Here is a 16,969-nt window from a genome sequence, read left to right on the forward strand (position 1 = left end):
TTTTTACACTCGTGCGCTTTAAGACTGTAAGTGTTTCTGTGTTAAGACTAGACATCAACTTTTACCATTGTTTGTGTATAAAGAGGAGTTGGGAAAGCCCTGCTACATGCTTGATAAGAAAAGCCCCAGCAACACACCCAGCCAATCGGAAATCAGTATACCCGTTACTAAACCACGCCTCTTATCTTCATGTTACCAATAGGACGTGGAGATTACGAGAAGTCGCGCACTCTCGGGTTAGGTGACGTCAGCGCGCTGATACGCCAAAGCGAGAGTCGACAACCGTCTATAACAGGGGTATTCAACTAAAATTTGAAGAGGTCCAGTTAGGGAAAATTTCTTGAAGCAAAGGTCCGGAATGTTTAACTATATATACAGTATATATATATATAGCATTTAGCGGACACTTTTATCCAAAGCGACTTACACAATGAGCAACTGAGGGTTAAGGGCCTTACTCAGGGACCCAACAGTGGCAACTTGGTGGTGGTGGGGCTTGAACCGGCAACCTTCTGTTTATTAGTCCAGTACCTTAACCACTGAGCTATCACTGCATAACATATAATATATATATTGATATATATTATATATAAGTAGCCTAGTAGTTGTATCAACATCTGCATGTAATCAATAACTGACTGTCAAATCAAATGTGTTTGTTTATTAGGATTATAACGTCATGTTTTACACTTTGGTTACATTCATGACAGGAACGGTAGTTACTCATTACACAAGATTTATCAGTTCACAAGTTTATATCAAACACAGTCATGGACAATTCAGTGTCTCCAATTCACCTCACTTGCACGTCTTTGTACTGTGGGAGGAAACCGGAGCACCGAAGTAAACCCATGCAGACACGGGGAGAACATGCAAACTCCACACAGAGAGGACCCGGACCACCCCACCTTATCAAACCTTTCTCTTATCAAATTAGGAGAAAATAAAAATAAATTGTGCTCCAGTGGGAAGTAAGAACAGAGATGAGTCTCTCCATCACGGATTAAATGCTGTAATTTCGCTGTACACGTTTCTTTTTTGGAGAGCGTCATTTGTCTCCTGTCTCACTCGTCTTTTCTCAACTTTCTCCGGCACGGTCGTCTGTATCTCTCCCTTCGTTTGTTCTACGTTCGCTATCTTTCTTTTTCTTTCCACCGTCTTTTCACATGTAACTCGCCTCTAACTCTCTCATCTGTAGAGTTGCAGTGTTTACCGACTGGAATGCACAGACTTGATTGGCTGAGTGGTGTCACGTGATCTCTGGTGTCTGTGCGTTTTCTCATCCACTAAACCGCTACCGTAAATGGTACAGAAGCTGCGCCGGTTAAAATAGAAGCGCTCCGTCAGGTTTCAAATCATAACTTTCTGTTTTGGCTGTAGGTCCGGGTCCGTATGGGACAGCTTCTGGGTCCGGACCCGGACCGCGGTCCGCCTGTTAGTGACCTCTGGTCTATAAACAATACAGATGTTCGATTCCTTCGTTTGGGAGTCGACTCCAATAGTCGTTTTCACAAAACAATTTCTCGGTATCACACTAAACACTGGAAAATAACGAATAGCTCATGACATAAACAGTGAAAATACTATTGAGCTTTTACATTTATAGCTTAAAAGACCACAATCATCATCATAATAGACTTTTTTTTTCCAATTTACGGTTGTTTCCCAAAAGCATAAACCACACAACTACAACCACGTTACTCTAAACCAGGGGTCACCAACCTTTTCGAGACCGAGAGCTACTTCAAGGCTACTGAATAATGCGAAGGGCTACTTGGTGATACAAACTTCCTGAATAACATAAAGTTGCACGGTTCACCTTTAATGATTATATTATTATTATTATTATCAATATTCATATATATGAAGAGACTGTCTGATCATATGTTAACGTTAATGATTCCTCAGAATAATTATTAACAACGATTTACCATGGTAGGAAACATATATTTCAACATGTAACATTATTTATCTCTATTGATCTGTCAGAGCTATTACATCTTTGATATTTTTGTAAATATCTGTCGACAGTTTTGTATGAATGAGCACATATGTAGCATTTTGATCAAAATCACACATTTTTTTTTACAAATGATCACACTTATTATGGTATTTACTGATCTTTATTATATTTTAATATAAAATAAATATAAAAGGATTTTTTTTAAAACAAGGTTTGTAGGAGGTAAGGGATGGTAATTTTGTATATAAAAAAATAGTTTGACATTAATTCATGAAATTATACAAGATTTTAATAGATTTATTTATTTGCACAATAAAATTATTATAAAATAAATATAAAAAGTAATTTAAAAACAAGGTTTGTAGTAGGTGAGGAAGATTGATTGTATATAAAAATGCTAAAAAAAAATTATTTAGATCTTTATAGATTTATTCATCTCCATTATACATTTTTGACAAATTTTTTCATACTTCATTGATACTTTAAGATTAATGGAAAATAAATACAATCGTTATTTTGGAAAAAAAATATGGTTTGTAGTATTTAATGTGTTTGTATAAAAATAGTTTGACATGAATCCATCAAATCATTACAAGAGTTCATTGGATATTTGTCTGTAATAAGTGCAGAGTAAATGTCTCCTACGTTTTTCTGTTAGTTTGATGACGGTCCCTAACTCGTTAGATGAAGTGGGAGCTTGATAAACGGTTTCATTATAACCTTTCTGTAAATAAATACATGTAATCTTAAAATTACCATAAAATAGTTTTTGTAGTATGTTGCCTACTTTTATCTGTGTAAGAAATCATAAATAAAGTCAGTGTTTTTTCAACCATTTATATACTGTAGATCGAATGTTAAACGAATGTTGAATATTAAACTTTACCGCAGTAAATACTGTCCTGTTTATACTTATCACCTTTACAACATTTTAGAACAAATCATGTTTATTATCAGTTATGTACGATTAAAAAAAACTGCGATGTACAGGGAAGTTTTTGTAACACGTACTGAAGTGTCTCTCCACGTTCCTCCCAATCATTGTGAAAATATTAAGTTTTTTTTCGCTTTTCTTGTGTTTTTTTATTATTATTTTTTTCATGGTAAAACCCGCATCTCGCCCCGCATCGTAGCTGCGCATGCGTAGCTCGCTTGTCTCAGCGTTATGCGCACGTTTTAAAACTCCGCACCCAGACCTTATCAGCGCTCAAATAAACATCCAACATTATTGTTTTTTAAATGTTATATTTAGTATTTTGTCATTTTCAAATCTACATCAATGCAAGTGTTATTGATTCAAAAAGAACAGCAACACAAATATAATATTTAGACGGAGCTCCATGGTCACTAGTGCTATTTTGGAACATGCCCTGCGGGCGACTCACGTGGTCCCTGCGGGCGACCAGGTGCCCGCGGGCACCGTGTTGGTGACCCCTGCTCTAAACAGTAAAAATGACGTCCTCTAGTGGTGTTTGTACTCACAGCCCAGCACTATCCAGCTTAATTGGCATTTACCAGAGGAAGGCATATGCTTGGAGGGTCGCACAAACTTGCACATGATAGCTAACGATACCGGCTGACTCCTGGGATAAAATCTTCAGATCTTATGCTGGTTCAGTGGGCCCTGAGGTTCTCCTGGTGCAGGACAATGCCAGACCTCATGTGTAGACAGTTTCTGAATGATGAAGGCACTGATGCCCTCACATTCCTCAGATCTGAATCCAATGAAAAATCTCTGAGACGTTATGTATCAGGGCATCAATCGCTTTCAAGTAGTGTCACAGACTGTCCAGGAGCTCACCAATGCCCTGATCCAGGTCTTGGAGGAGATCCCCCAGAAAACTGTCTGCATCTCACCAGGAGCATGCTCACACATTGTTAATAGTGAACACAGGCATGTGGAGGGCATACACACTTCTGAGTCATATTATGAGTTATCATGATGAACTTCACCCAAATTGGATATGCATTGATTTACTCATACTGATCATATGACATTATTGTAAAGGGGATTTCATTTTCAAAGACCTTGGACAGTACGTCAGTCCGTTCCGAGAATTTGAGCTAAATCAATTCGATTGTGAAATTAGGTGACTGAACCTTGACTTCCAAAACCTACTGATCTATAAACTGGTTATATTTTTTAATTAAAAATAGTAATTAAAATACATCTCAACATATCAAATGTATGAATTATTAATTTATTTAAACAATTTTAAATAGTTTTGTATTCTTGTATGTTTACTTTTTTAATTAATAGATTTAAAAATATATAATATGGTAGGCAAATGGTGACATTTTTACACCACCAAACAAATGATGCTTTTAATTATTATATTGATTTTCTCCCCCTAACCCTTTATTCTGATTAGGTTAGCATTGGGTCTGGGTGCAAAACAGAAACAACTGCTCTACCACAAAGCAACACACAATTATCCATTCACTGGATCCTTTTTTAGCTGATACTTTTTGGAAAGTGGAGCATCTGGCAGAAACTCACACTAATGCAAGGAGAACATGTAATCAACATACTCAGAACCAGTGTTGCTCTGTGACACATTAGCAACAAGTTATATGCTGTTTTCAGTCTAGACGAGTCCATTGCAGCTTGAAGGTGGTTACTGGCAAAACTACATCGACTGTGACTATTGAACTCATTCTGCTCATTCAAGTTGTAGAAACCAAACATTATTAAGGCTCACCCTTTACTCTCAATATAGATCAGTTTTTTAAAAGTAACTATACCTGCAGATTTAACTTGTGGTGTAGTACCTAACATTTCACAAGAAACAACATTTCAGGCCAATTAGTCACACAATATGCAGCTGGATTATGGACTTCCTTACCTCCAGACCACAATCTGTTAGGATGGGCAACCACACCTCCCCTGTCCTCACACTCAGCACAGGATGCCCACAAGGTTGCGTCCTCTCACCTATGCTGTACACACTGTACACATACGACTGCATCTCAAAACATAGCTCCAACAGCATCATCAAGTTTGCCGACGACATCACAATAATCGGCAGAATCACCAACGATGATGAGAGGCTGTACAGGGAGGAAGTGAGGATGCTCACAGAGTGGAGCACTGCTAACAACCTCTCCCTCAATGTTAGCAAGACCAAGGAGATGGTCATCGACTTCAGACGGGGGAGTAGAGTGCACACACCACTGAGCATTGAGGGGACAACGGTGGAAAGAGTGAGCAACTTCAAGTTCCTCGGCGTCCACCTAGCTGAGGATCTCACCTGGTCACTCAACACATCACATGTCATCAAAAAGGCACAACAACGTCTCCACTTCCTTCGAAGACTGAGGAGAGTCAACCTGCCACAGCAGCTTCTCTGTAACTTCTACAGATCCACTGTGGAGAGTATCATGACAAGCTGCATCACGGTCTGGTACGGCAGTGCCACAGCTGCTGAACACAAGGCTCTTCAAAGGGTGGTGAAAACTGCCCAGCACATCACTGCAACCGCACTCCCACCCATACTGGACATCTACAATAAAAGATGTCTGAGGAAAGCCAGGAACATTTCCTCTGACCCCACACACCCCAGCCACTTCCTGTTCCAGTCACTGCCATCTGGGTAGAGGTACCGGACCATTCGAGCCAGAACCACCAGACTTAAGAACAGTTTCTACCCACGAGCGGTTAAACTGGTCACTCCTACAACAACTACCAGGACATAACTACCTCTATGACTGTTGCACTCTACTGGACTTTTGCTGCTAAATCCACTACCTCAAATTTTGTTTACCTAAACCTAGCTGCTAAATCCAAATCCACTACCTCAATCTGTCTATGCACCTTGTTTTGTTCTTGCACCTTGTTTTGTTCTTGCACCTTCTTTTGTTCTTGCACCTTGTATTGTCTTTGCACCTTGTCTATGCACCTTATGTATAGTAATTTTTTGCTAACTTCCCCCATCCCCTCCCCCATTGTCTTTGCACTATTGTCTTTCGTTGTCTGCACTGGAGATGTAGCCTGACAGTGTTTCGTTATACTGTACAACCCTGTATTGTATAATGACAATAAAGTTGAATTGAATTGAAATATCCTTCTTTAGCTGTGGAAGTATCAAGGACCCTGGAGTTGTATGGTATCAACACTACCACTTTTTTAAATTGGTGGTTTTGCTAAATGAATCAATAGCACAGTTCCTTTAATTTGAACACAGTTCTTTATTTTACTTTAAATTATGTAATTTGTAGAGATATAACTTTGGGAAACATGCCTGGACTGCAGGAAGGTCAGTCCAGCACATGCACTCTCTGATTATGTGTTGTATAGTTTCCAAAACATGTTTTCCAAAACAAAGATGACTATATATTTAAAGTCATATAAGTGTATAGTAACATATGTAATATATAAATAACATATGTATGTTATTTGTACTTGCGTATAACAGTATAAAGAAAATCTATTATCTATTGTGCTGTATAGTTAGTAGAACTTGTTTTCTGAATAATGATATTGAGGGTATAATTGAATATTAAAACAGGCTGTGGTTTGTAGCTGTGTAAATAAGGAACATTTATTTTGACAGAGGCTGGTGTGTAGGTGGCACAGTGTAGTTGCACAGCTCACTGCAGTGCTGCTGTTGGGGGGAACTGGTTGGTTTCCATTTACGCAGCGAGAGGCGCACTGCACAACAACATGGAGCCGGAGATGGAGGACAAAACGCTGGAGCTGATGGTGAGTAAAACATCAATAATCCGACACATACATGATTTTAAACTTGTGTTCCTGAGCCACTGTAACCTTACTTACCTGACTTGGTGTAGTTGTAGATGTGGGTGAGAAATAAACCGTGAATGTAGCTATTAAATAGGGAGAAGAATAGGTGCTAGGGTAGAGTTAGCACTGGGTAAACAGTTAGCTTAGCTCTAACTGAACGGCCTGCGGTTGAACCACTCGGTGAAACAGTTGTTATTACATATGAAAGTATTAATTGTGTGAATCTTTTATAAAATAATATACATTTAACTTTTCATTACAGTTTATCAAGTACAAACATACATCATAGAAATACTGCGTAGCTACGCCCAGTTGTTAATCTTGTTGTTGGTCATAGGCTGTGTCCCAAACCGCATCTTAGTGTTCTATATTTTCCTTCTATTAAATACACTATCAAATTTAAGTGGATACAATTTTTACATACTACCTAGCACATTATATTCGCTTTGGGACGTATCCATGGAGAACCGGTAGCGTCTAAAACCAAGTACTGTTGAACTACCTTGCTAAAGTAGTTTATCACTTCGGCTGTAGCCATGGTGACCCTTAGTAGCTCACTATTTTGACACCCTACTTAAAAGAGATGTTAGCGGTTTGGAATGCAGCCAACGTCAATACTGAGGGAGCGTCCAGTCAATGCGGTGGTGTTGCTGCGCCATTTGTCCAGACAGCGTATAACCATTAATCTTCGCACTTCGAAATTTAGATTTGGTTTTTAAATGTTTCCTAATAAAAGCGTTAAGTATAATGGTGTGTTGTTATTAGCTATTAAATTAGTTCCTTTCTGTGGTAAACATTGGGGACTGTTAGAGTATAGAGTATTAAAATTCAGATGTAATATAGCTGTCACTAACAGCCCACCACATATTGTCTTTTCCAAAGGACTGGGCTTTAGCTAGCCACTGTTATATTCTAAATATGTCTTTATTTGTGGTGATAATATCACTTGTTTGGCTCCAACCAACATTTTCTCATGCTCAAGTTGTTTGTGGTTTGTTTTTATTTATTTATTTTTTCAGAATTCACTGACACTGCTTGTAGGGGGTTGGCAATATTCTTACAATATATCAAGAAAAAGACAATATTTTTTTTCAAACAGTAACTTATAAGAAAGCTTTTTCACCTGATGATGCCCATCAGTTTCAGAAAAGTGTATTATAAGGTCAATATTTAAATTGAAATCAGGGTGTAATGCTTTACATTCAAACTTTTAACCACATTGTATTTAAAACAGCATTCTGACATAGTTAAGAACATAATGTCAGTTTTAGTTAATGATAGAATTTCTACCTTTACTAGTGAATCCCTCACTAACAATAATACTTAAATATAAGAAAATAAGTAGATGCCGCTGTGTACCGCTGTATACAGAGAAAAAGCACCATGATCACTGCGCCATGGAGTTTTATAGCCAGTCGTATAGTGCACCGTTAGGACAGATACACCACTTTGCCAAGAACATTATGAGGCAGCATAGATTACGTTAATATCCCCAGTACACGGTTTTGTTTATTGGAACACACATTTCAGCTGGTTATGTGAAGAGCTTGAACAATAAACGAGACAGCTAACCCTCCAAAAAATTAAAGCAAAAAGGTTTCAATCCATTTAAGATTGGGCTATGATGCATAAATGATAAACAAGTACTACACAAATGAGTGCATTATTGCTTATTCGTATTTAACTCAGAGATGTTAAAGGAAACGAGTCAACAGTCACCTTATAACTAATCAGAATGAAGAATTCTACAACACTGTGTTATAAAGGTTGCAAAATGCTTCCTTAAAACATTAAGATGCTTCCTATCTGTCAACATGGTGATTGGCTTGGTAAACATTCAGTAGGGAAGAGATAAAGAGCATCTTTTGTATGTCATTCTAAACACTTGAGGTACATTTAAAAAGCGTGGCTTCATATACCAAACCACAAGCTCTATATACGTAGATTACTAAACTACTTTTGACATTATGGATCATGGCTGCTGTGTAAGTGCTAGGTCTTTGGTGTAAAAGTTTAAGCATAAAGTTGTTTCTCATCATGCATTTATAATGAGATTCTTTGCATGAAACTCTGTAATTCATATGAAAATATAATCACAGTTAACAGTAGTTATAAACAAGTGTGTTAAAAATCTTGTCTAAAGTGGCAATTTTACCACCTTACCACTTCAGGGTGTTTCCTGCAGCCTGTACAGAGTAAAAAGAGAAATGTGAAATATAGATAACGTGTTAATAAAGCAAATGAAAATAATGTTTTAAAAACAAAGCAGCTACTAGGACACATAGTTAAGTTTCACAGCTAATCCACATTGTGTTTTATATTTTTTGCCATTGAGATATTAGTTTGCAACTTGGTCCTGACTCAGCATTTTACAGTGGATTTAAAAAGTCTACACATCCTTGTTGAAATGCCAGGTTTTTGTGGTGTAAAAAATACATTTACATTTTCAGCATTTAGCAGATGCTTTTATCCAAAGCGACTTACAGTTATGACTGATTATGATTTTTGAGCAATTGAGGGTTAAGGGCCTTGCTCAGGGGCCCAACAGTGGCAACTTGGCAGTGGTGGGGCTTAAATTACTAGTCCAGAACCTTAACCTTAGAGATATCACTGTCCAGACTAGTCAGACTACGATTAATCATTACAGATTTATGTACACTTTTAATGCGATCTATAATCTGTACAATTCAGCTAAAAGACAAACCATAATCATTTACGGGAAATAAAAATAAAAAAGTAAAATAATGTGGTGGCATGACCCTCTTATAATTGGGGCTGCGGCTGTGTTCAGAACCAACAAATCACATTCAAACTCATGTTAAATAGTAGTCAGTGGCACCTGCCATCAGTTAAAGTGATTTTGATTACCCCATATAAAGTTCAGCTGTTCTAGTAGGACTTCCCTGACATTTACTTAATTGCATCTTACAGCCATGTTCTGCAAAGAGCTTACAAGATTAATGGATCTCATTGCTGAAAGATATTAGTCAGGAGAAAGGTGCAAAAACATTTTAAGGCATTAAATATACCTTGAAACACAGTGAAAACGGTCAAACTAGGACACAATAGTGACATTACCCAGAACTGGACGTTCTTCCAAAATTGATGAAACGACAAGAAGTAAACTGGTCAGCATTGGACAAAGCTGCCAGCATTGGACCTACAGCAACATTAAAGAAACTGCTGGAATTTCTGTTAAGTACTGGTTGTGTACTACATGTGACAACATCTCAGCTACATTTTGCAAAACCCTACATCAAATCTGCCAAAAACATGTAGGGAAATGTGTTATGGTCTAATAAGACCCATGTTAAACGTTTTGGCCATATTTCCGTGTACCGGAAACGGTTATATTGTCCCTGCAAGCTCAATTTTGCAAAGAAACAAAAGAATGACTATCAGAAGAAGATCAAGGAGATGCCCTCGTGATCTGACGGATTTGGAGCACTTTTGCAAGGTAGAGTGTGCAATTGAAGATGTATCATGATGATAAGACTCCTACACAAAAAAAGACTGAATGCTGTTACAAAATCTAAAGGTGTTACAACAAAGTATTAGTTCTGAAATTATTTACATTACTAAAAACTGGCATTTTAACAGGGGTGTGTAGACTTTTTATATCCAGTGTAGCTACACCTGATTTGCCTCACTTGTCCGAATAGCAGTTAACAAATAAAGCTAACAAAAAAACCCATAAGCAGACAATACAGTTGCACTTTGTAATCAATCTAATTCAAACTCTCTATTTGCTGTGTCAAAGCCACATGTGAATCACCACATCTTACATCGTTCAACACAGCAAAGCTGTTGTTCTGTTGGTCACAGATGTAATTTGCTGGTCAGAGTTTAACCAATTAGAACTTTGCCAGCTTTTAATGTCATGAATATCATTAGTGAACGTGAACCTGGTATGACTGGGTCTTTAGGCGTAAATCAACAGTAATCAGCACTAAGGTCTGTCTGAAAACTTAGTGAGCTGCCTTGCTGCCCACTGCCTACCTAGGCAGCTGCCTAAGTAGAGAAGGTTCTAATTAGTCATAAGTCGGACAAGCCCAAATTTGCTAATAAATGACACTTGTGCACCTTTATCCAAATAAAATATCAATGGGAATTTATTCACATTTGAAAAGAACCCTGTTCGTCTGCCATATTTGTTTTTCTTGTGAGAAAAGTTGTGCCACACTGAATGCTGGCATTGCCTTCACTGTTGAGAAAGTATCGGATGCTCCCTTGTTATTCAGTCAGATTATCGCTCAGAATAAAGAACCTCAGTAGGCTGCATTTTAAGGTATGTAAGAATTCGGACAGCCTTCTTCTTGGGAGTGTACATAGGGTGACAAAATACTGTCTATGTAGAGAGCTCACTAGGTTTTCAGACAGACACCTAGTTTCACTTCGTTCTATATGTTTTTAATTCCTTATTCGGTCTGAATATGCGTCTGTCTGAAAACCTACTGAGCTGCCTTGATGCCTACTGCCTACCTAAGCAACTGCTTAAGTAAAGAGGACTCTAATAAGACATTGAACTCATAGGCAGATTATTTGGACACACTACTTAGACAACGATTACGGATAGTACGTCAGCACAGTTTCTGCTTACTAAGCTAACACAGTTAGCTCAGGCCATTTAAACCACAAACTTACATGTAGCGAAAATGGTTAAACTGTCACTGACAAACCCAAACTGCAAATAAATTACACGTGTGTACCTTTCTACAAATAAAAAATCGGTAAGAATTTATTTACATTTATAAAAGAACTCTTTGTTGCTCCGCCTCCGTCCATCATGTTTATAATTTTTTTGTGAGAAAAGTTATGCCGCATTGAATGCTGGGATTGTCTTCATTCCTGAGGAAGCATTGGATGCTTTCTTGTTATTCAGTCAGAATATCACTCAGAATAAAGCACCTCAGCAGGCAGCATTTTAAGGTACCTAAGAATTTAGACAGCCTTCTTCTCGAGATGAGCGGCACTGTGGCTCAGCGGGCAGCACCGTCGCCTCACAGCAAGAAGGTCCTGGGTTCGATCCCCAGGTGAAGCGGTCCGGGTCCTTTCTGTGTGGAGTTTGCATGTTCTCCCCGTGTCTGCGTGGGATTCCTCCGGGAGCTCAGGTTTCCTCCCACAGTCCAAAGACATGCAAGTGAGGTGAATTGGAGATACAAAATTGTCCATGACTGTGTTAGAAATTGAACTTGTGAACTGATGAATCTTGTGTAACCAAAGTGTGTAAAACATGACATTAAAATCCTAATAAATCAAAAATCAAATCTTCTAAATACTGTCTATGTAGAGAGCTCACTAGGTTTTCGGGCAGACCCCTAATGTCACCAAGTTCTATATGTATTTAATTCCTTAATTGGTCAGTATTTATAGTGTAAACACACACGCCTGTGGCTGACTGGGCGTTTTGATTTTGTGTGTGTGTATGTGTGTCTGTTGTGAACATTGAACAAAAACGTAAGAGCCAGGACTCTTGAAGGATAAGTGGGACGTGTGTCCTTTGCCCCACCCATTTTAAAAAGCAGGCCTAAAGCTTTAAGTGTTGTGTGTTTCTAGCACTGTCTGCACTAGGGTGGGTATGTTTGTGTGCATATTTGCTCACTGTATGTTGCTCTAACACTGTTTTTCCCCCTCACTTACCACACTTTCTTTCTCTCACTCTTTCACTTCCTTCTGTTCTCACTTCCTATCTCTTGTTCCCTGTTTCTCACTTTTGTCTACCATCTCTCACCAATTTTCATTTGAATTGCACCCATATTCTGTCTCCTGTCTCTATTATTTTTCTTTTTTTTAATATTAACTGCCCTTTTGCTTTTCCCTTAACACTTCTTCTTTCATGGCTCATTTCCTCCCTCTTGTTCTCTCTCTCTCTCTCTCTCTCTGACACAGTGCTCTTTGCCTCGTTCTCTCTGGCTGGGTTGTTCCTCAGTGGCAGAGAGCCTGTGTGCTCTCAGGTGCCTGCAGAGCCTTCCTACCTCCCGGGCCCACAACCAGGTTCAGCTCTTCTCTTTAATACTCCCTCTATATTTCCTCTACTCTTCCATCTCGTTTTCTTTATTCTCCTCTGGTGCCTTTTCACAATCCACCCTTTAAACTGTCTGCTCATCGTTTGTGTGTCTGTCCCATTTACTCACTCACTCACTCACCTCCCCACTGGCTTTTCGTCTGGTTGTTGGATGGCTACTTATTGCTACTTATTGAGATTTCAAAAATTAATAGTATTTATTTATCTGTTTTGTACGTGTAATTTATAGATGTAACATATTCAACTAAATGTATATGTAGCTATTTTTTAGAACTTTAGTTGCAAGGAAATTGTCTTTAAAAAAAAAAATTATAATGACTGGTATGGGACAGTTAAAAAATTGTTAGTCACTGATCTTACTACTGCTACTTTACTTTTAAGAAAGTATACTTCTCAATAACATATGTTATGGTGTTAATACCTGTGATTTTGCATCATCCATAAAAACATAGGAGCAAAACTGTCTTAAAGTGCATCACCGCTTTGCCTTTTTATTTTTCCAAACCTGGCTTGCACTACGTAGATAGACCGAGAGATAGACCGAGAGATAGACCGAGAGATAGACCGAGAGATAGACCGAGAGATAGACCGAGAGATAGATACTTTATTGATCCCAAAGGAAATTAAAGAAGGAAATTAAAGAAGGAAATTAAAGTCAGCCTGGTAACTAGGGATGTAACGATACACTCTATCCACGATGCGATACGATTCACGATTTGTTTTTAAACAAAATGAAATTGAAGACAAATTATGACAGTTTCCTTTTATTTCTCTTTAAAAAAATAAAATAAAACATCTAATACATTATCTAAATAATGAATGCCCTTTTATTTCTGAGGTAGGTACAAACTATGCCAAATAACGCTTATTGTGTAAAAAAAACTGAATGAAATTTAAAAACAAATCCAACATTATATAAATAAATGAATAATACAAATAAAGAAAGTGTCCTTACATGAATAAATTTGGCTGGAAAATCCTCTACCTGGCAACTTTGTGAAGTGCCGTCAACCAGGCGAGGTAAATAGCGCCAGTGCCCTCTGCTGTTTAAAGTGAATATCGATTCATCTTAAATGAACAACTGATTCAAATCGTGGCACATGTGCACCTATTTTTAACTGTCTTGTGGTTCATCGTTACATCCCTACTGGTAACTGTAACAGTGTGAGTATCAGATAAGTATCTGTTTCGTCCAGTACTTAAAATGAGCAGACAAAATTGTTAATATAAATATAGAGCATAGGAGGAATGTCTCAAGTATTTATATAGAGGGGCACTGGGCTGAGACCCGAGTCTTAAGTTTGAGTCAGCGGTGCCCCAAGACATGATTGTCCAAGTCTGCTTGAGGCAAAGTTGAATAGGGAATCGCCTTGTTTTCACTGTGGCAGCAATTCTTTCTGACTAATTGAGGCACTTGAATGATCAGTGGTAGAATATAGAGAAAGTAGGGTGGTCTTATGTGCCAGAAGAAACGTATGCCAGCCCTTGGCTCTCGGGACAATGGTAGCCTAGTGGGTAGGGCTTTGGGCTATCAACTGAAAGGTTGAGAGTTTGAATCCCAGCTCTGCCATGCAGCCACTGTTGAGCCCTTGAGCAAGGCCTTTAACCATCTCTGCTCCAAGGGCGCCGTAAATTGGCTGACCCTGTGCTCTGACCCCAGCTTCCAAACAAGCTGGGATACGTGAAGAAAGAATTTCATTGTACTGAACACCTGTATATGTATATATGACAAATAAAGCCATTCTATTCAATTCTATTCTATCTATTCTTGGCTAACTAGCGTGCAGTGTAACTGACAAAGGTTGCCAGAATGCACAGGTGTTTGATTATATTCAAACTAGGATAAAGCAAATACGGAGGAAAAAAGGTATTAACCTGATACTGAAGTTTTAGGCTTTTTTAACGGTCTGTAATACCTAATTTCTTGTAGATGACTGCAAGTAAAGAACCCTGAAGTGTCCATAGTTACGTGCGTTAGTCTTAGATCTGTGCTGCCTGACATGAGAGAATTTAGAGCAGTCATTAGGCATCAAACTGTATTTTCTAGCCTGCTTTGCTATGTCATGCATAAAAAGAACAGGATGTACACTGGTCATCTAGTGATGAGTGCAACTCATAGTGCCAAAAAACATCAACTGAAAGTACAGGAAGGATACAAGCCCAGTTTGAAAAGACGTAAAACTACTTCTGTAGACTAAAAAGCTCACTATAGATGACTTGAAAATGTCTTGCCAGCGTTTTATTTGATAATACTTGCAAAGTTAATGTAGTTTTATTAATGCAGTGTATGAATAAAGGATTGTGCTTAATGGCATTTCTGCTTTTTGGGTTGGATTGGGTATTAGCTATGACATTATACACTGATCAGCCATAACATTTAAACCACCTCCTTGTTTCTGCACTCACTGTCCATTTTATCAGCTCCACTTACCATATAGAAGCACTTTGTAGTTCTACAATTACTGACTGTAGTCCATCTGTTTCTCTGCATGCTTTGTTAGCCCCCTTTCATGCTGTTCTTAAATGGTCAGGACCCCCCCAGGACCACTACAGAGCAGGTATTATTTAGCTGGTGGATCATTCTCAGCACTGCAGTGACACTGACATGGTGGTGCTGTGTTAGTGTGTGTTGTGCTGGTATGAGTTCTGCTGGCGTTTTTAAACACCTCACTGTCACTGCTGGACTGAGAATAGTCCACCAACCAAAAATATCCAGCCAACAGCGCCCCGTGACCTTCCACTGATGAAGGTCTAGAAGATGACCAACTCAAACAGCAGCAATAGATAAACAATCGTCTCTGAGTCTGACTTTACGTCTACAAGGTGGACCAAAAGTGGTAGGAGTGTCTAATAGAGTGGACAGTAAGTGGATACAGTATTTAAAAACTCCAGCAGCACTGCTGTGTCTGATCCACTTGTACCAGCACAAGACACACTAACACCACCCAAATAATACCTACTCTGTGGTGGTCCTGTGGGGGTCCTGATCATTGAAGAACAGGGTGAAAGCAGGTTAAAAAGGTATGTAGAGAAACAGATGGACTACAGTCAGTAATTATAGAACTACAAAGTGCTTCTATATGGTAAGTGGAGCTGATAAGATGGACTGTGAGTAGAAACAAGGAGGTGGTTTTAATATTATGGCTGATCAGTGTACACACAGTTAGGAATAAATATGTATGACATGTTTGGCTTTCCTAGTGTAAAGTCAGCACTTTTTCTATTATTGCCAGTGTTAAATAATTTAATTATTTTTAGTATGTATAATTACAAACTAATCTTAAATGATTGTAAGTAGGCAGGTCTTTAAATTTACATTGTATTTCTTTTTCAAGCGGATAGTGCTCTGGTTGCGTTATCTGTATCAAAAAATATGCTATTCGACTATCAATGAGATCTAGGATTCGAATATCAGTGGTGCTATCAGCCAGTCAGGTGTCTACATAGGTGTGTGTGTATTTTTTAAGTGGCTGAACAGCCTAGCCATTTGCTGTTCCAAAGCCTGAATAAAATAATGAGGGTAGTATCAGGAAGGGAACCCAACGTAAAAATTGTGCCATTTCAGGTATGCTGACCAAAATGACCCACCCGGTCGAAAGAAAGAAAAAAAATTAAGCAGTATGTGTCCATATGTTTATATAAGTTACAACTCCCATTAAGATAGTTTCACTGTTATGAGCAAGTTTCTAGGGTTTGGTTTTTGTGGTAATGCTTGTGACTGGACCGGGGCACATCTGTAATAGTTCAGCAGTAATTATGGCTCTGGGAGCAGGTGTGTAGGGTTTAGATTACAGGGAGTCGTGCAGAATGAGACTTAATCTTCTACCATTCCAGACTTGATATTTATTTATCCATAGACCCTGTGTGTAGTTTATAGTCGTACAGTGTTTCCTCTGACCATGTGTGTGTTCTGTCTGTCTGGTCTGTAACTGCTTGCTAATACTTGCAGATATTTTTCTGTACCTGCATATCTCTTAGCTATTGTATCATAAATGATTAATAGTTAAATAAAGTTAATAATTAGATCGATTAGAATGGACATGTCCATGTAAACACCTTAGAGTGTCGTGATTTTCCAGTTCCAGTTCATTTAATCTAATCGTGTCCAATTACCCTGATTGCGTCCTCTATACTGATTCGACCCTTCGCCGCTGACCGAGGACGCCTCTCAACTGACATACGACCCCTCCGGCACGTACAGTCAGTACAGACTGCATTTTTCACCTGCACGAGTCGA

At 38.5% G+C, this 16,969-nt stretch overlaps 1 protein-coding gene across 3 annotated transcripts in view; it reads left to right on the plus strand.

Moving 5' to 3' along the window:
* The first annotated feature begins 6,579 nt into the window (after positions 1-6,579).
* Positions 6,580-16,969, plus strand: part of fbxw11a (F-box and WD repeat domain containing 11a) — a 38,763-nt gene continuing 28,373 nt past the window's right edge. The window contains exons 1-2 of one of the 3 annotated variants that reach the window (XR_010010906.1): positions 6,595-6,665; positions 12,597-12,701. Coding sequence is in view for 2 of the 3 variants with exons in the window: in XM_062990689.1 (XP_062846759.1) it covers positions 6,627-6,665; positions 12,597-12,701 (144 nt within the window). In the remaining variant the exon portion in view is untranslated. Of the gene's footprint in view, positions 6,666-12,596; positions 12,702-16,969 lie in introns of all 3 variants that reach the window. The other 2 variants (XM_062990689.1, XM_062990698.1) reach the window with 2 other exon arrangements.

The sequence above is a fragment of the Trichomycterus rosablanca genome, chromosome 1 (assembly GCF_030014385.1).
Source record: "Trichomycterus rosablanca isolate fTriRos1 chromosome 1, fTriRos1.hap1, whole genome shotgun sequence".
In the NCBI taxonomy this organism is placed as follows: domain Eukaryota; kingdom Metazoa; phylum Chordata; class Actinopteri; order Siluriformes; family Trichomycteridae; genus Trichomycterus; species Trichomycterus rosablanca.